A 13359-nucleotide genomic window follows, 5' to 3' on the forward strand; every position below is an offset into this window, starting at 1 on the left:
CAGTCTGCGTCACACTCACAGGCAGCTCACACTCTTGCCTGGTGAAGGTGACATCAGGTCAGGCAAAGTATCTGTGGCAGATCAATGTAACACACTGCAACGTTTCCAGGAAGCTTTCTCTTAAAGGAACACGAAGAAGAAGAAGAAGAAGAAGAAGAAGGTGGCCGCCTCATTCTGCTTGCTGTGTTAATCATAGACAGCGTCTGAGGCAGTTTGGGGCTGGGAGTCACGGAGGGTAAATATTTACCAGAGGGCCACGCTCTTTCCGGAAGTTTCCCATAGCGAGTGGGGAGATTAAGCAGGCCTTGCGGGAGGGAACTCCCTGCAGTCAAACAGGACCCAAGACCCAGCCTTCAACTCACGTCATCAGCAAGTGTGTGTGCGAAAAAGAGAGAGTGAGCGAGCAAGCGAGCGCGCGCGCGAGAGAGAGAGAGAGAGAGAGAGAGTGAGTGTGTGTGTGTGTGTGTGTGTGTGTGTGTGTGTGTGTGTGTGAGAGAGAGAGAGAGAGAGAGAGAGCAGAGAACAAGTGAGAGAGAAAAAGAGAAGTTCCCTCTTAGGAAAGAGAGAAACACCATCTTGGCAGGAAACATACACACAAACAGTGTGAAATGTACAGGAAGTAACAAAAACTAGAAAATGACTGTGGGTCTGAGCAGCCACATATCTTTCTGAAGCATTCAGTGTGTAAAAGTAACACAAGCACACACATAGCCCCAAATGTGAACCTTTTAGGCAGTAGTACGGTAGATAGCTAATAAACAAAAATCTACTTATTTACAATCAGTGTAATTGCTTGGCATCATCCAAATACATGTCTGTGCACCACAAAATACTTGATTATGTTGGATAATTGTGACTTTTAATGACTAAAATTAGCAGCACTTTTGTTTTCACCACTTCAACACATCATATTAACCCAATGGGCAGATACACTGATAATAACTGATATACTTGTAAAACTTAACCACTAAAGATTTCTGTCTAACAGTTTTTGTCCACTCAAACACATATTCTAAACGCTATAAAAAGTACAGTATATGATGACGCAGCTTACTGAGCCAGTCTTACTTCAATGATGTGCAGGATCCTTAAGAGGACAGGAAGTTCCTTAGAGGGAGAGGGAGACCCAGGAGGAGAGACCTGCAGTGACATCTCTCGTTGCTCTCAGGTTTGTTTCAATCCCAATGTGGATTTAGACCACGGCTTAATGTTGAGATTTGTTTAATATATTGTCTTAGGGATCTTTTTCATGAATTTGGACTTTTTGGGGAATTTGGCCAATAACGGTCATATTTATATTGCTATTTCTTTCGTTTGCTGCTGCATTTATCTTCTGGATCCTGCTCTGGCTACATGCCCCAATTGTTTACAAATATTTAACCTTATACTAATGGCTTAAAACTACATTTGTGTCATATGTCCACGCCAACACACCTATAGCATTGTAAGTGTGCATATCTAAGAATTGTCAACAACTAGTTGCAATATCATTGTATCCTTCACAGGATGTAGATTAAACAAAAAACATAAATAATGACATTTCAATAAGGTTTCATTTTTAGGCCTTCAAAAAACAAAGTGTTAACCCTAATTGTGAAACTACCCAAATATTATTAAACCAAGTCATTTTAAAATGAGTCATTTTAAAAAGTCCAACTTCAATGCAGGCCATTGTTCTTGTTCTCCATGTTCTTTAGACACATGCACAATGATAGGGAGGGTGTGTGTGTGTGTGTGTGTTGGAGAGAAAGAAAGAAAAGGAGCAAGAGAGGGTGAACGTCTAAGAGTGTAAAAGAGAACGAGGGCCAACATCTGGGAAATATGATTAAGCACTACGAGAACTGGCTGGCAGTCGTGCCTGGACATGACAGAGCAGTAGGAGTCAGAAGGCAAGCGCACCATCCTGGTACACACATCACACAGTCATTGCACAACCTCTTCTCGCGCCGGCACCCAAAACAGGTCTGGCAGAGGAGAAACCCTTCCTCATCATCATCGTCGTCACCATCTGATGATGGTGCATTCGAGCAGCCCAATTAGAAGGCAGGGATTCCCTGCTGTAGGCAATAAAGCCGCCCGGACTGATTTATGGCCAGTGTGGGAGAGAACTGAGGGCAGACATGTTAGTTAGGCACGATATGGCCTCAGGGATGAGGAGAGGAAAGAGAGGAGAGAGAGAAGGAGAGAGAAGAGAGAGAGAGAGAAGAGAAGAGAGAGAGAGACAGAGAGAGAGAGAGAGGAGAAGAAAGAGAGAGACAGAGAGAGAGAGAAGAGAAGAGAGAGACAGAGAGAGAGAGAGAAGAGGGAGAGAGAGAGAGAAAGAAAGTGGAATTGGCCAGAGAGGAGGTTGGTGCCAACACAAACACCAGCAGGATTTTCCAGGAACAGCCGCCAGACTGTGCCGACAGGTGCTGATGTGGTTGATGTGGAAGAGATGGCCGACGCAGAACCTGAGCTGCTCTCAGGGCAAAGCAAACATGGCTGCCAGGACTCAGTGGGTTCTAATCTAGCAAATAGATGGTGTTGAGTGTGAGTGTATGTGTGAGTGTATGTGTGTGTGTGTTTTGTGCTTATCAGCTTGAAAATCAGTGGACCTCCACTCAGCCAGCTGTGACATTTTGGCAGACTTGACATTTGAAATTTGCGTCGTCCCCTTGGACCGCGTCAGTCCTGGCTTGCGTCGGTTCTGCCCTTCTGTCCAAAAAAACGGCAACTTGTGCACGGCAACCGTGTCGTCAGGCGAGCGGGGTTGTGCCGGCAACCTGGCCCCATATCAAAAGCCTGAGTGACGCTGGTAAACATTACAGCACCGCAGGGAGTTTCCATCTCTCACACACACACACACACACACACACACACACACACACACACACACACACACACACACACACACACACACACACACACACACACACACACACACACACACACACACACACACACACACACACACACACACACACACACACACACACACACACACACACACACACACACACACACACACACACACACACACACACACACACACACACACACCAAACTCTCCCTGCACCCCCTATTCCCAAATTCCACCTGTTCATGTTCCAGAGACCACATCAAAACAGCCTGCGTGCTCAGATGGAATGCAACCCAGAGATGTGGTTTGGAGATTAAGCAATGAGGAAGTCTTGGGATCAACCCCAAACTTGTCCCAAAGATGTGCAGCGTGTGGGAGATCACACACAAGAGACACAGAGAGGAAAAAAGAGAAAAACAAGGACAGTTAAAAAACGAAGAGATTCACAGAAGGCCATATGGGAGTATAAAACTGACCTCAACTGTTTAGAAGCGTAGTATGCCTTTGAAGTCTGTGTTAACAGGCCATGATGCCTTTAGATGATGTTGAAATCAGAAGGCACTGTGGTGGAGTGTTAATCTCCATGTCTACGGTATGGTTTAAAAAAGAGGAACTACACAGAACCTTCTGGTCATATTTTATTACCCAGCTGTGTTTATGGGATGTGTTTATTTACCCTCAACCGCAATACATAAACACTACTGACGTTGCCGTTTGGGTAAACCTCATCATCATAACCAGAGTTAGGTTGCATTTTCCAACTTTTCCAAGAGAATTGAGCTGTGAAAAGTTTGAAAATTAAAGCCACCTTTGACCCTTCTCAGAAAGTGATTGACACAAAAAGAAAAAAAAAAACACCTCACAGAGGCCTCTGTTGCTGAACCTATAAATCTGTGAAGATTTGGAAGTTATCCACTGCACCTTTAAAAAGTCTGGCGCCCGCCCACACCCTCACTGAAACTCACCCTGCAGACGGACATCTGGTTGGTGGTCAGAGTGCCGGTCTTGTCGGAGCAGATGACGGAGGTGCAGCCCAGAGTCTCCACGGAGGGCAGCGAGCGCACAATGGCGTTCTTCTTGGCCATGCGACGCGTGCCCAGCGCCAGGCAGGTGGTGATGACCGCCGGCAGGCCCTCGGGGATGGCAGCCACAGCCAACGCCACGGCGATCTTGAAGTAGTAGATGGCGCCGCGCACCCAGGAACCGCCGTGCACAGGGTCGGCGAAGTGGCCGATGTTGATGACCCACACGGCCACGCAGATGAGCGAGATGACTTTGGAGAGCTGCTGGCCGAACTCGTCCAGCTTCTGCTGCAGGGGCGTCTTCTCCTGCTCGGTGGCTGCCATCTGGTTGCGGATCTTGCCGATCTCCGTGGCAACGCCGGTGGAGACGACCACACCAATGGCACGACCTGACGCGATGTTTGTCCCCTGTGTGGTACAAACACACAGAGACAAACACACACAGACGCACGCACACGCACACACACGCACAAGTCAAACACAAATACAACAGGCTACTGATCCTGAAAACAGAATACTTCAAAGCACTAAAAAACAAAAAAGGCCGCTAGCCAACTTTTCTCACAGATGCAAGACGAACGTATCTGTTGGCCTGGTGGAATGGCGGAACATAATGTCATTAAGAGGGTTTTCCCAGGAGGCCCATATGAAATGAGCCAGGACGTGATGAGGGCGACTATAAACAGCACATCACACCCGGGCAATTAGGCCCGCGCCACAAACATAAAAAGAGCCGAGAGGGTGACCCGCACAATATGATCACGGTCCGCAGTCGGAAAAAGTGTTACAAAAGACAAAAGTGCTTCACAGGAATCCTTAGTTAGCCATTAAATTGAAGTTAATCACCACTAAAGCATTTTCACCTGACTCGACACTAAACCCTTTTTTAGTGGCACCCAAGAGAAACACATTCTCTGATACTACAAGGGGAAAAAATATGAACATTTCTATTTAGTGCTTTTTGTACAGTGTAATGTTAATCATTCTTTTTAATAAAAGTATGATTAAACAAAAATCTCTGAAACTAATACCATTAACTTCAAGACAGTGTAAAATAGTGATTTCATAAGAGTTCACGACGATGAAATGCTTATGTTCACATTACAGGGGCTGCTGATAGCAATCCACATTCCCTGGGAGTATGGCAATGGCCTACAGTGAAGCATGGCAACCCCACGCCCAACCTCCCAGGGCCAAAACAGGGTGGGAAGATTAGGAATCCTCACCCTCCCCCACATGCACATGCACGCAAGCACACACACACACACGAGTGGTGGGAACCCTCACCGAAAACAGCATGTTCTTCTTGTCCTGATTGACAGCTCGGGGGTCAGGCACAGGGTCAGTATGCTTGATCACAGACACCGACTCCCCTGGGGAATGGAAAAAAGCATGCCGTCAAATTACATGACACAACACAGTGCTTAGTACAGCTGCTAGATACAATGTTACAGTTAATTGTTCTGGGTGGAGGGAACACCAGAGTTAAGCTCTTCCTTTTCAGACAAGGCAAGGCAGGCTTATTTACAGAGCATGTGGCATACACAGGCAATTTAATAGGCTTTTTCAGAGGCAATAACTCTGACTCTGACTTTAAAGGCAATAACTCAGAAATCCTTTAGAGATGCCCTCGGCGACATGACATCATGTTAGCTGATCTCAGGTTGGACATGCCCGTACCTGTGAGGATGGACTGGTCCACTCTCAGCGTGGTGGACTTGATGGAGGTGATCCTGATGTCTGCTGGCACCTTGTCCCCAACTACAAGCAAAAGAACCACAAAACACCTGGTGAGCTAGGAATGTTCCTATACTGTAGGAGAGAGAGAGAGAGAGAGAGAGAGAGAGAGAGAGAGAGAGAGAGAGAGAGAGAGAGAGAGAGAGAGAGAGAGAGAGAGAGAGAGAGAGATACTGTAGATAGATAGATAGATAGATAGAGGGGGAGAGAGAGAGAGAGAGAGAGAGAGAGAGAGAGAGAGAGAGAGAGAGAGAGAGAGAGAGAGAGAGAGAGAAACAACACAGTAAGTGAAAAACAAAAGGTTACTTAAGGGCAGGAGGTTATCTTTGGGGAGCGCACAGCTAAGCTGCTCTTGTTCCTTGATGCCTATGGCCATAGTAGGCGGTGAAGATTGCTGCTATAATCATGCAGGAAATCAGAGGTACACAGAAACATGGCTCTGGGCATCCATCCGGCACCACTCATATGCACACGCACGAGCGCACACACACACACACACACACACACACACACACACACACACACACACACACACACACACACACACACACACACACACACACACACACACCAGGTAAACAACAGATCGAAGCGCCTCCAGTGCACATAAAGCCTCGAGCAAAAGAGAGAAAAACAAGTAAAGTCACACACACACACACTTAACTTCACTTCAAAGGCAAATGGCATGATGCACGGGTGGCAAATGCAGCTCGATACAGCAGTGATGGAGTTAGCACCACCTACCCCCTGTTTCTGTCCCATGAAAAGATCAATAACAATCTCTTGCTCCACCTCAGAAAACACACACACAAAAAAGATTTTCCTTCCAGTCACCCTTGAGATAAAAAAAATGAATACAAAAGTCTGACAGAAACCATTCGTATCCACAAATTAAAGCACTAGCCTGGAACCAACCGTGATGTGCATAAAAAAGTATAATTTTATATTCATATGCAATAATAGCACAGCTTTCTTTTATGTATTGACACATATGAATAGATGAAACTCAGATCTGATGTTGTAAGTCACTGGAACTTCACTGTCCCAATATGAAGGGTTGAGCAGCTGCACTGCTCCAAACTCGTTAAAAAGTGATGACCTGAAGAAACTCCAGTGTTTGAAAAAATAAGTTTTCATTTCTCCCGTTCAGTCGGGTCGTCCAATACGACTGTGGTAATAAAGGCAAGATGACTTCAAAAGAGCTTCCTTCTGGTCCTGCACAGTGATTTGCAATGTTAAGACCAACCAATCAATGAGGAGACACTGCTCACTGGGGAGGACAGAGGCAGACAGGTTATGATTATGTTATGATCTAGTGGGCCAAGATGCCGGGGCTTCTTCCATCTACCGTCTCATCTTGATGCTCCTTTTTCAGACTCTACCCCAGGGCTGTTCTGCTTGCCTTCACTCGGGGCAAGAGGGTTTTCTTACAGACCCTCATTCTTTACCTCATCCCTCTTCCTCATACCGGGTACAACAAACCACCGTTTCTCTTTTCCAATATCCTGTAGCTACGGCCACACTTTATAATCTCTCTCTCACACACACACACAGACAAGAGTCCCTCCTGGTCAGGGCAGAGCTGAAGCGAGTTTGTGCCAGTGGGGGCTGCAGCCAGGGACCGCTGCTCATCCTCCTCCTCACACTCCCACGGCGGGCAACTCGTGCCCCCCTCCCTCAGTGGGCGCACGGACACACACACACACACACACCCCTCCAGCTTCTCACTGTTAGAACACATCTAATCTAAATGCTAATGCATCAGGGCAACTTGGGATGGCCCATGTCCTTCGAAAGCGCAGCCCCGAAGCCAACTGACAAACTGCACAAAGTGATGATGCCGCTTGTTACATAAGTAGGATTACGAGATGCTGCCTAACAATGTGAAAATATGGACATATGTTCTGGTATTGTTCTGGTGTCTATAAACGAAATGGGAGAATAACAGCAGCATGATAATGATTTCATTTACATTTAAATTTAGTTTGCATTCTGAGGGATGGATTCACAAGTAGGTTACATCATATTACAAACACAGCTGGTCCGGTCCTCAAAGTAAAGTACACACACACACACACACACACACACGGTCCTGGGGAGAAGGGGATATCCTTCGATGTGGAGGATGACCATGACAGACTTTTCCGAAACGGAGAGCTGGGCAGTGGGTGTGATGGAGAAGGAGCAGCAGCAGCGCACACACTCTCCCCCAGGTTTCCATCTCCTCAGGCCCTCTATAAAGCCTCCACCGGCTCTCCTTAGACCCACATAGTGCAGTGCAGAGGTTGGGGGGGGGGGGGGGGGTGTTTGGTGGATGTTTTCCATCTTAAAATTGGAGGGAAAGTTCCACTGTGGACCGGATTCACAAGCGTGGTGTAACGTTGGCACAAGTGACAATGAGAAGGCCGGACACAGGGGTGTAAAGACTGCTTTTTTTTTTTTCTTTTAAGGAAAAAAAAAAAAACATTCCCATATTCTCACTCGTGCTAAACTCCACTCCAAGGCAAAAAAAAGCAACATTTTCCAAAACCCTACAAATCGAGGGATTGTTGCACTCCCGCTCTGTAGGCGTTCCGACGGAATCAACACGTACTAATCCGAGATGCAGGAAAAGCTGGATAATGAGGAGCTGGGAAAAAACGGGAATGGCGTGGAGGGGACAAACAGCACGGCGGTTTGGGCTGCCATTTCGCTGGAGACAGGTTTGGCCCATACAACTTTGGACTTCTCGCATTTTTCTTTCCCCGAGATCCTAAATTTACATTTTCCATCTTTAGTTCTCCTCAACACTGACAATTTGTGTTTTCTCGCTCTCTCTCTCTCTAGTCTCTTTTTGGACCGCCGCCTGACTTCGCGTTTGTTTGCTACTGCTTAGCAACAAGATCAGGCGAGGGAAGAAACAGAAGCGCGATAAGGGGGAGATAATTCCCCTCCGTGCAGCAGGCGCCATATGATGCGCAAAGGCAATCTACTGTGACCGGCACATTCCGCCGTCCAAATAAGTTTTAATCCTTCATATACTAATTGCAAAAGTTTTTCGAAGCACATTCTGAAACGCAGCAGTCCACAGGAATAACTTCTAATGTCGTACATGACGGACGGATGAATTACTTCTCTTTCGATGCAAAATGCTCTCTTTAATTCATTCACTTGTTTTTTTCATTCATGTGTTTTACTTTTTCATCTAACTAGAGCCCTGCGCAGATGAACCCAGCGCACCTTTGGGTGGTCGTCATTACAGCACGTCATCCTCGTGTTCCGGAGCTGGCGGGAGGATTCGGGATTGGCTCCGGCGCTCGACCTTCCACCTGCGCCCCCCGAATCCATCACCTCAATCGCTGGCGGCCAGTCTTCCTGTGGCGGCGGGTGCCAGCCGTTTCCACCGGCCCTGACAGATTTGCAGTGTGAACATCCCTTGTCCACTCCAGCCTCCTGGCACACCATTAACCACCAACATGAGGCCACCCTCCACCGACAACACTAGCCACTCGTTTTTACACATGTAGTGAACAATATGACAGGGAGATTCTGGGGTACGCATGGGTAATCAGTAGCACACGTCTGGCATGGGTAATCAGTAGCACACGTCTCCGTGCTGTGTGTGTGTGTGTGTGTGTGTATGGCGAGGACTGCTGCGCTATATCAGGCTATCCTCCCGTCACACAACTCAATTAAAACGCGTGCCTCCAGGTCCCAGACGGATGCGGGGGGTATTGGAGTGGTGTGTGTGGCTATGTAGACACATGGGTTTATCTGTCCGCCGGCACACCCTTAGTTAGGGGAGAGAGCGCTGGCGTGGGACTGCCAGTGTGTGCCAGATGTTGATGTTGACGTTGCCCCCCTGCCCAGTTGCTGTGTGTGTGTTTATCAGCCAAGGCTGCTCCTACTGTGTGTGTGTGTAGGAATGTGGGCCTGCCCCAGCACAGTCCCGGGAGCTGTCCCAGAACAAAGGGAGGTTTGTTTCCCCTCCACACACAGTCAGGTAACACAACGCTTTCTCTCTCGCTCATTCCCTTCCTTCTCACCTTAGTCAACAGTAACGAGACATAATTTACATAATTTAACATAATTGTGTTTAACAATGAAGCTTCACAGTATGTCAGATATGATTGCATCGACACACAACTTATAATTTAAAACAGTAACCAATTACATTTCCAAAGTAACCTTCCCAAAACTGAATGTATGTGAGATTCAACACATTCTTTCTGTTGTGTGTCTGTATAATTCCTTTGAATTGCCATGAATTTAATTCCACTTCCTGTCATTCCAATTCAAATTCAACTTCCTGTGGGGCAGAGCCAATTCAATTCAAATTCCAATTCATGAATTGAATGGAAGCTAATTCTAAAATTCAGAATTTTGCACAAGCCTGCTACGCATCTCCTCTCTCCTTCTGGCCTCTGTCTGTCTTTGTCTCTATCCATCTTGTCATGGTATTGACCGTAACCTAGAAAGAGATCATGGCTCTTTGCTAACAAACAACAATCACCTAGGAACAAGCTCTACATGGCAAAATATCCTTCACGGTACGCATGAGCCATATGATCGAGCCTGATCCATGCTGACAGCATATGAACCCAGTGTTGGGTTTTTTGTTTTGGTCATGTCTACTTTGTGAGATCTTCCAATTGCTGACTGTTTTCATGAATACTAGCTATGACACGGCCAAACCCCCTGTTCCTTTTTCCTCGTTGCCTGGCTGCTCTGCACAAACCCTTCCTTCCACACTTCACCACGCTGCTGAGAGATCATTAGTGAGCCAAAGTTTACAGAAACAAACACTAATTACTTTGATGACATGACCCTGTCCACGGGCACATACAAATGTGCAATTCGCTCTGTGTGTGTGAGAGAGAAAGCGTGTTGATGTGTGAGAGAGAGAGACAGAGAGAGAGAGAGAGAGAGAGAGAGAGAGAGGGATGCACAGAAGTAACAACAAGTCTATTTTTAGATGAAGCCTTGCCTAGACATGGGCTGGTTCACAGCATGAGTGGGAACATGTGAGTGAGTGTGTGTGTGTGTGCGTACGGGCGGGCGCGGGAGCTGACAGACGTCGAGCTGCGTCCAGGTGGTTTCGGGGCGACTGACAGCATGGAAAAGCAGGAGACGAGGAGCGGAGCTGGAAATTTAAATGGGGGGCCCCTAAATCCAGCGTGCAACCACAGCCACTTTGCAGCGGCCATGTTTTTGTTTTGATTTGATTTGACTTCTCGCGGCCGAACGCAGAACACCGAACGCAGAACACATCTCTGAGCTGGCACCTAGGAGACCGGTTTGGAAGAGGGCTGGTTTGATGGAGTGCACCCGGCGCTTATGTAATTCACCATGGGATACCCCCCCCCCCCCCTCACACCTGAGTGTGTGGTCAGTGGCAGAGCATCGGCAGCAGAAAGGCTGGATGGAGACAGCGATGAAGGGAGGGAAAGAGAGAGGGAGAAAGAAAGAAAGAAAGAAAGAGAGAAAGAAAGAGAGAGGGCTCATGTGTGGAAGATGGCAGCTGGTGAAACGCACTTGAAATCCTGGACAGAGTTGACAGAGTGGAAACGGCGGCCGGTAGAAGAAAAAAAAGAAAAGAAAGGGAAAAAAGAAGAGAGAAAACGAGAGAGAGAGAGAGAGAGAGAGAGAGAGAGAGAGAGAGACCACTCAGATGCAATGTTCCATTGAAGTCTCCCGACGGCAACAAAAAAACCAAGCCAGCCTTGAAGCCAGCCCCCTCCGTGATGCCCCCATAAATGGACTCTCCCAGCGGATGGCTGCGTGAGCAACATGAAAAATGGACGCCGCAAACAGCAACCATTAAATCACTTGCAGGGAAGCATAATAACACGCTTGAGTGTGTCGTCGTCGGAGGATGTTCAAGAAGCCCACAGTCAGACAGTATAATTTCACATTTGCATTCTTCCCACCCACTACGAGTCTGTATTTAGTCATCGCACGCATTAAATGACTCAATGCAAATGCCCCTGCTGGTATAGATGCTATACCCTACCATACGTTCCCATCCATATGGCATCCATTTACATGTATTTTACGTGCCATCCATGGGAACCTGCCCCCCCGACTGCACATCAATGGGCCATACCGTACCTGCCACCTCCACCACATCCCCGGGGACGATGTCGCGGGCCTTGATCCTCTGGACGGCCTTCCTGTTCATGCGGAACACTTTGCCCATCTCCGGCTCATACTCCTTTAGAGCTTCAATGGCATTCTCGGCATTCCGCTCCTGTGAGGGGGCACAGGAAGGACAAGCATTGTTTACATGGCCACCAGGGCAAGCCCCCCACCCCTGACCATAGACCATGAGACGAGATGATTGTTCTCCACAAATTTCAACACATTTCCTGTGAGACAATAGAGATCTATCTAGATCCACTATGATTCATCAAGTGTTTGAAGTTTATATTAACTTTGTGTGTGTGTTGTTGGCTCCATGTTTTAATGCGTAAAGACTCATAATCATTTCAATGTTCTCACGCAGATATGCAGCTTAATAGTGTAAAGGCAGGGCGACCTAGCAATACACAGACATTAAAACTATCTCCAGCAAAGACAGGTGAAGCAAATCCCAAATCCAATACTTGCATTTGTATATACCCTTGAAAATAATATCCATATTTTCACAAACATAATTGACAACATTTGTATAACTATGACTATTAAGACACTACCACGTAAATCCATGACACCATGTGAGCAGCATGAAGAGAGAGATTCTCTCACACAGGCACTCCCCACCTTCGCCCTGTCTGCTTGCCCTGTTTGGGTTTTGAGAAACTGCCAAAAACAAAATAATTGCTTCCCTTTGAGGGGACTTTTGTCCAATTATGGAGGATGAAGCATTGTCACAGTTAATAAGCAGTACTTCCAAAAAAATTAGAAAAATGTCACCACGCTGTCCACCGCCATTATGTGCAACCATTCAAGAATGGCCCTGAACAGCAGAAGCCTCTCAGGTGTCAAACGGGGCCAAATCCTTTCAGTAAGCAACCACTACTCCTGAAGCCTAGCCGGGAACAATAACAACCCTTCACTACTCCTGAAGCCTAGCCGGGAACAATAACAACTGCTTTTCACTTGATATGAGTAGGATATTCTAATCTCTGAGAGGAGTGGAGGCATGTAGGAATGTAGGCCTCTTGCAAAGATGCATTTACAAAGCTTCTGACAAACTAATGTTTACATCAGTTTTCTTTGCCTTTCTGGTAGCCTAATAAATAATGCAACCTTATGCTTACACTAGTAGTATAAGTAGTAATACATTTTGTACACTTCATATCATTCCCAAATGTATAGTGATGGTATATGTTTATGTGAAGGAGTGATCCAAATCATTCATTTGTCAGTGCCAGATGATGTGCTGTTGCTGGTGTTTGGCTGGCAAGTTTGATGTCCGTTAGCCAGCCTCTGGGCTGTACACTTACCTGCCAGACGCCAATGACCGCATTAGCCACCAGAATCAGCAAAATGACAATAGGCTCCACGAATGCAGTGGTGCCCTCGTCTCCCTCCTCGAAAAGGGCCAGCACCTACATCACACAAACAAACACACACACAAACACACCTTAGTACTTCATACTATTCTGTTGCAGAAAAACATCCTGAAGTCGCTTTAAGCCAAACGTGGCCTCCTGAGGTCCTTGTGCTGTTTACAGTATTTGCTCGGCCCTTGCAAGATCACAGAGGGGCAAAAGCACACCTGATGTCTGCGCTGACCGCCGAGTGTGTGGAACAGAGCTCTTGACCAGCCCGACCAGG

At 46.9% G+C, this 13359-nt stretch overlaps 1 protein-coding gene across 1 annotated transcript in view; it reads right to left on the bottom strand.

Annotated features, from left to right (window-relative positions):
* The window catches only part of atp2a3 (ATPase sarcoplasmic/endoplasmic reticulum Ca2+ transporting 3), a 44549-nt gene that overhangs the window by 15927 nt on the left and 15263 nt on the right, over nt 1–13359 (bottom strand). Inside the window, exons 4-8 of the mRNA XM_076274594.1 lie at nt 13026–13130; nt 11689–11827; nt 5542–5622; nt 5149–5234; nt 3805–4269 (exon numbers count right to left, since the gene is read on the bottom strand). Coding sequence (XP_076130709.1) covers nt 3805–4269; nt 5149–5234; nt 5542–5622; nt 11689–11827; nt 13026–13130 — 876 coding nt within the window. The remainder of the gene's footprint in view (nt 1–3804; nt 4270–5148; nt 5235–5541; nt 5623–11688; nt 11828–13025; nt 13131–13359) is intronic.

Source organism: Alosa pseudoharengus, unplaced genomic scaffold (genome assembly GCF_046254945.1).
Source record: "Alosa pseudoharengus isolate Yale_2024_CS ecotype anadromous, Long Island Sound unplaced genomic scaffold, YU_APseudo_1.1 YU_APseudo_1.1_scf_8, whole genome shotgun sequence".
Taxonomy (NCBI): domain Eukaryota; kingdom Metazoa; phylum Chordata; class Actinopteri; order Clupeiformes; family Clupeidae; genus Alosa; species Alosa pseudoharengus.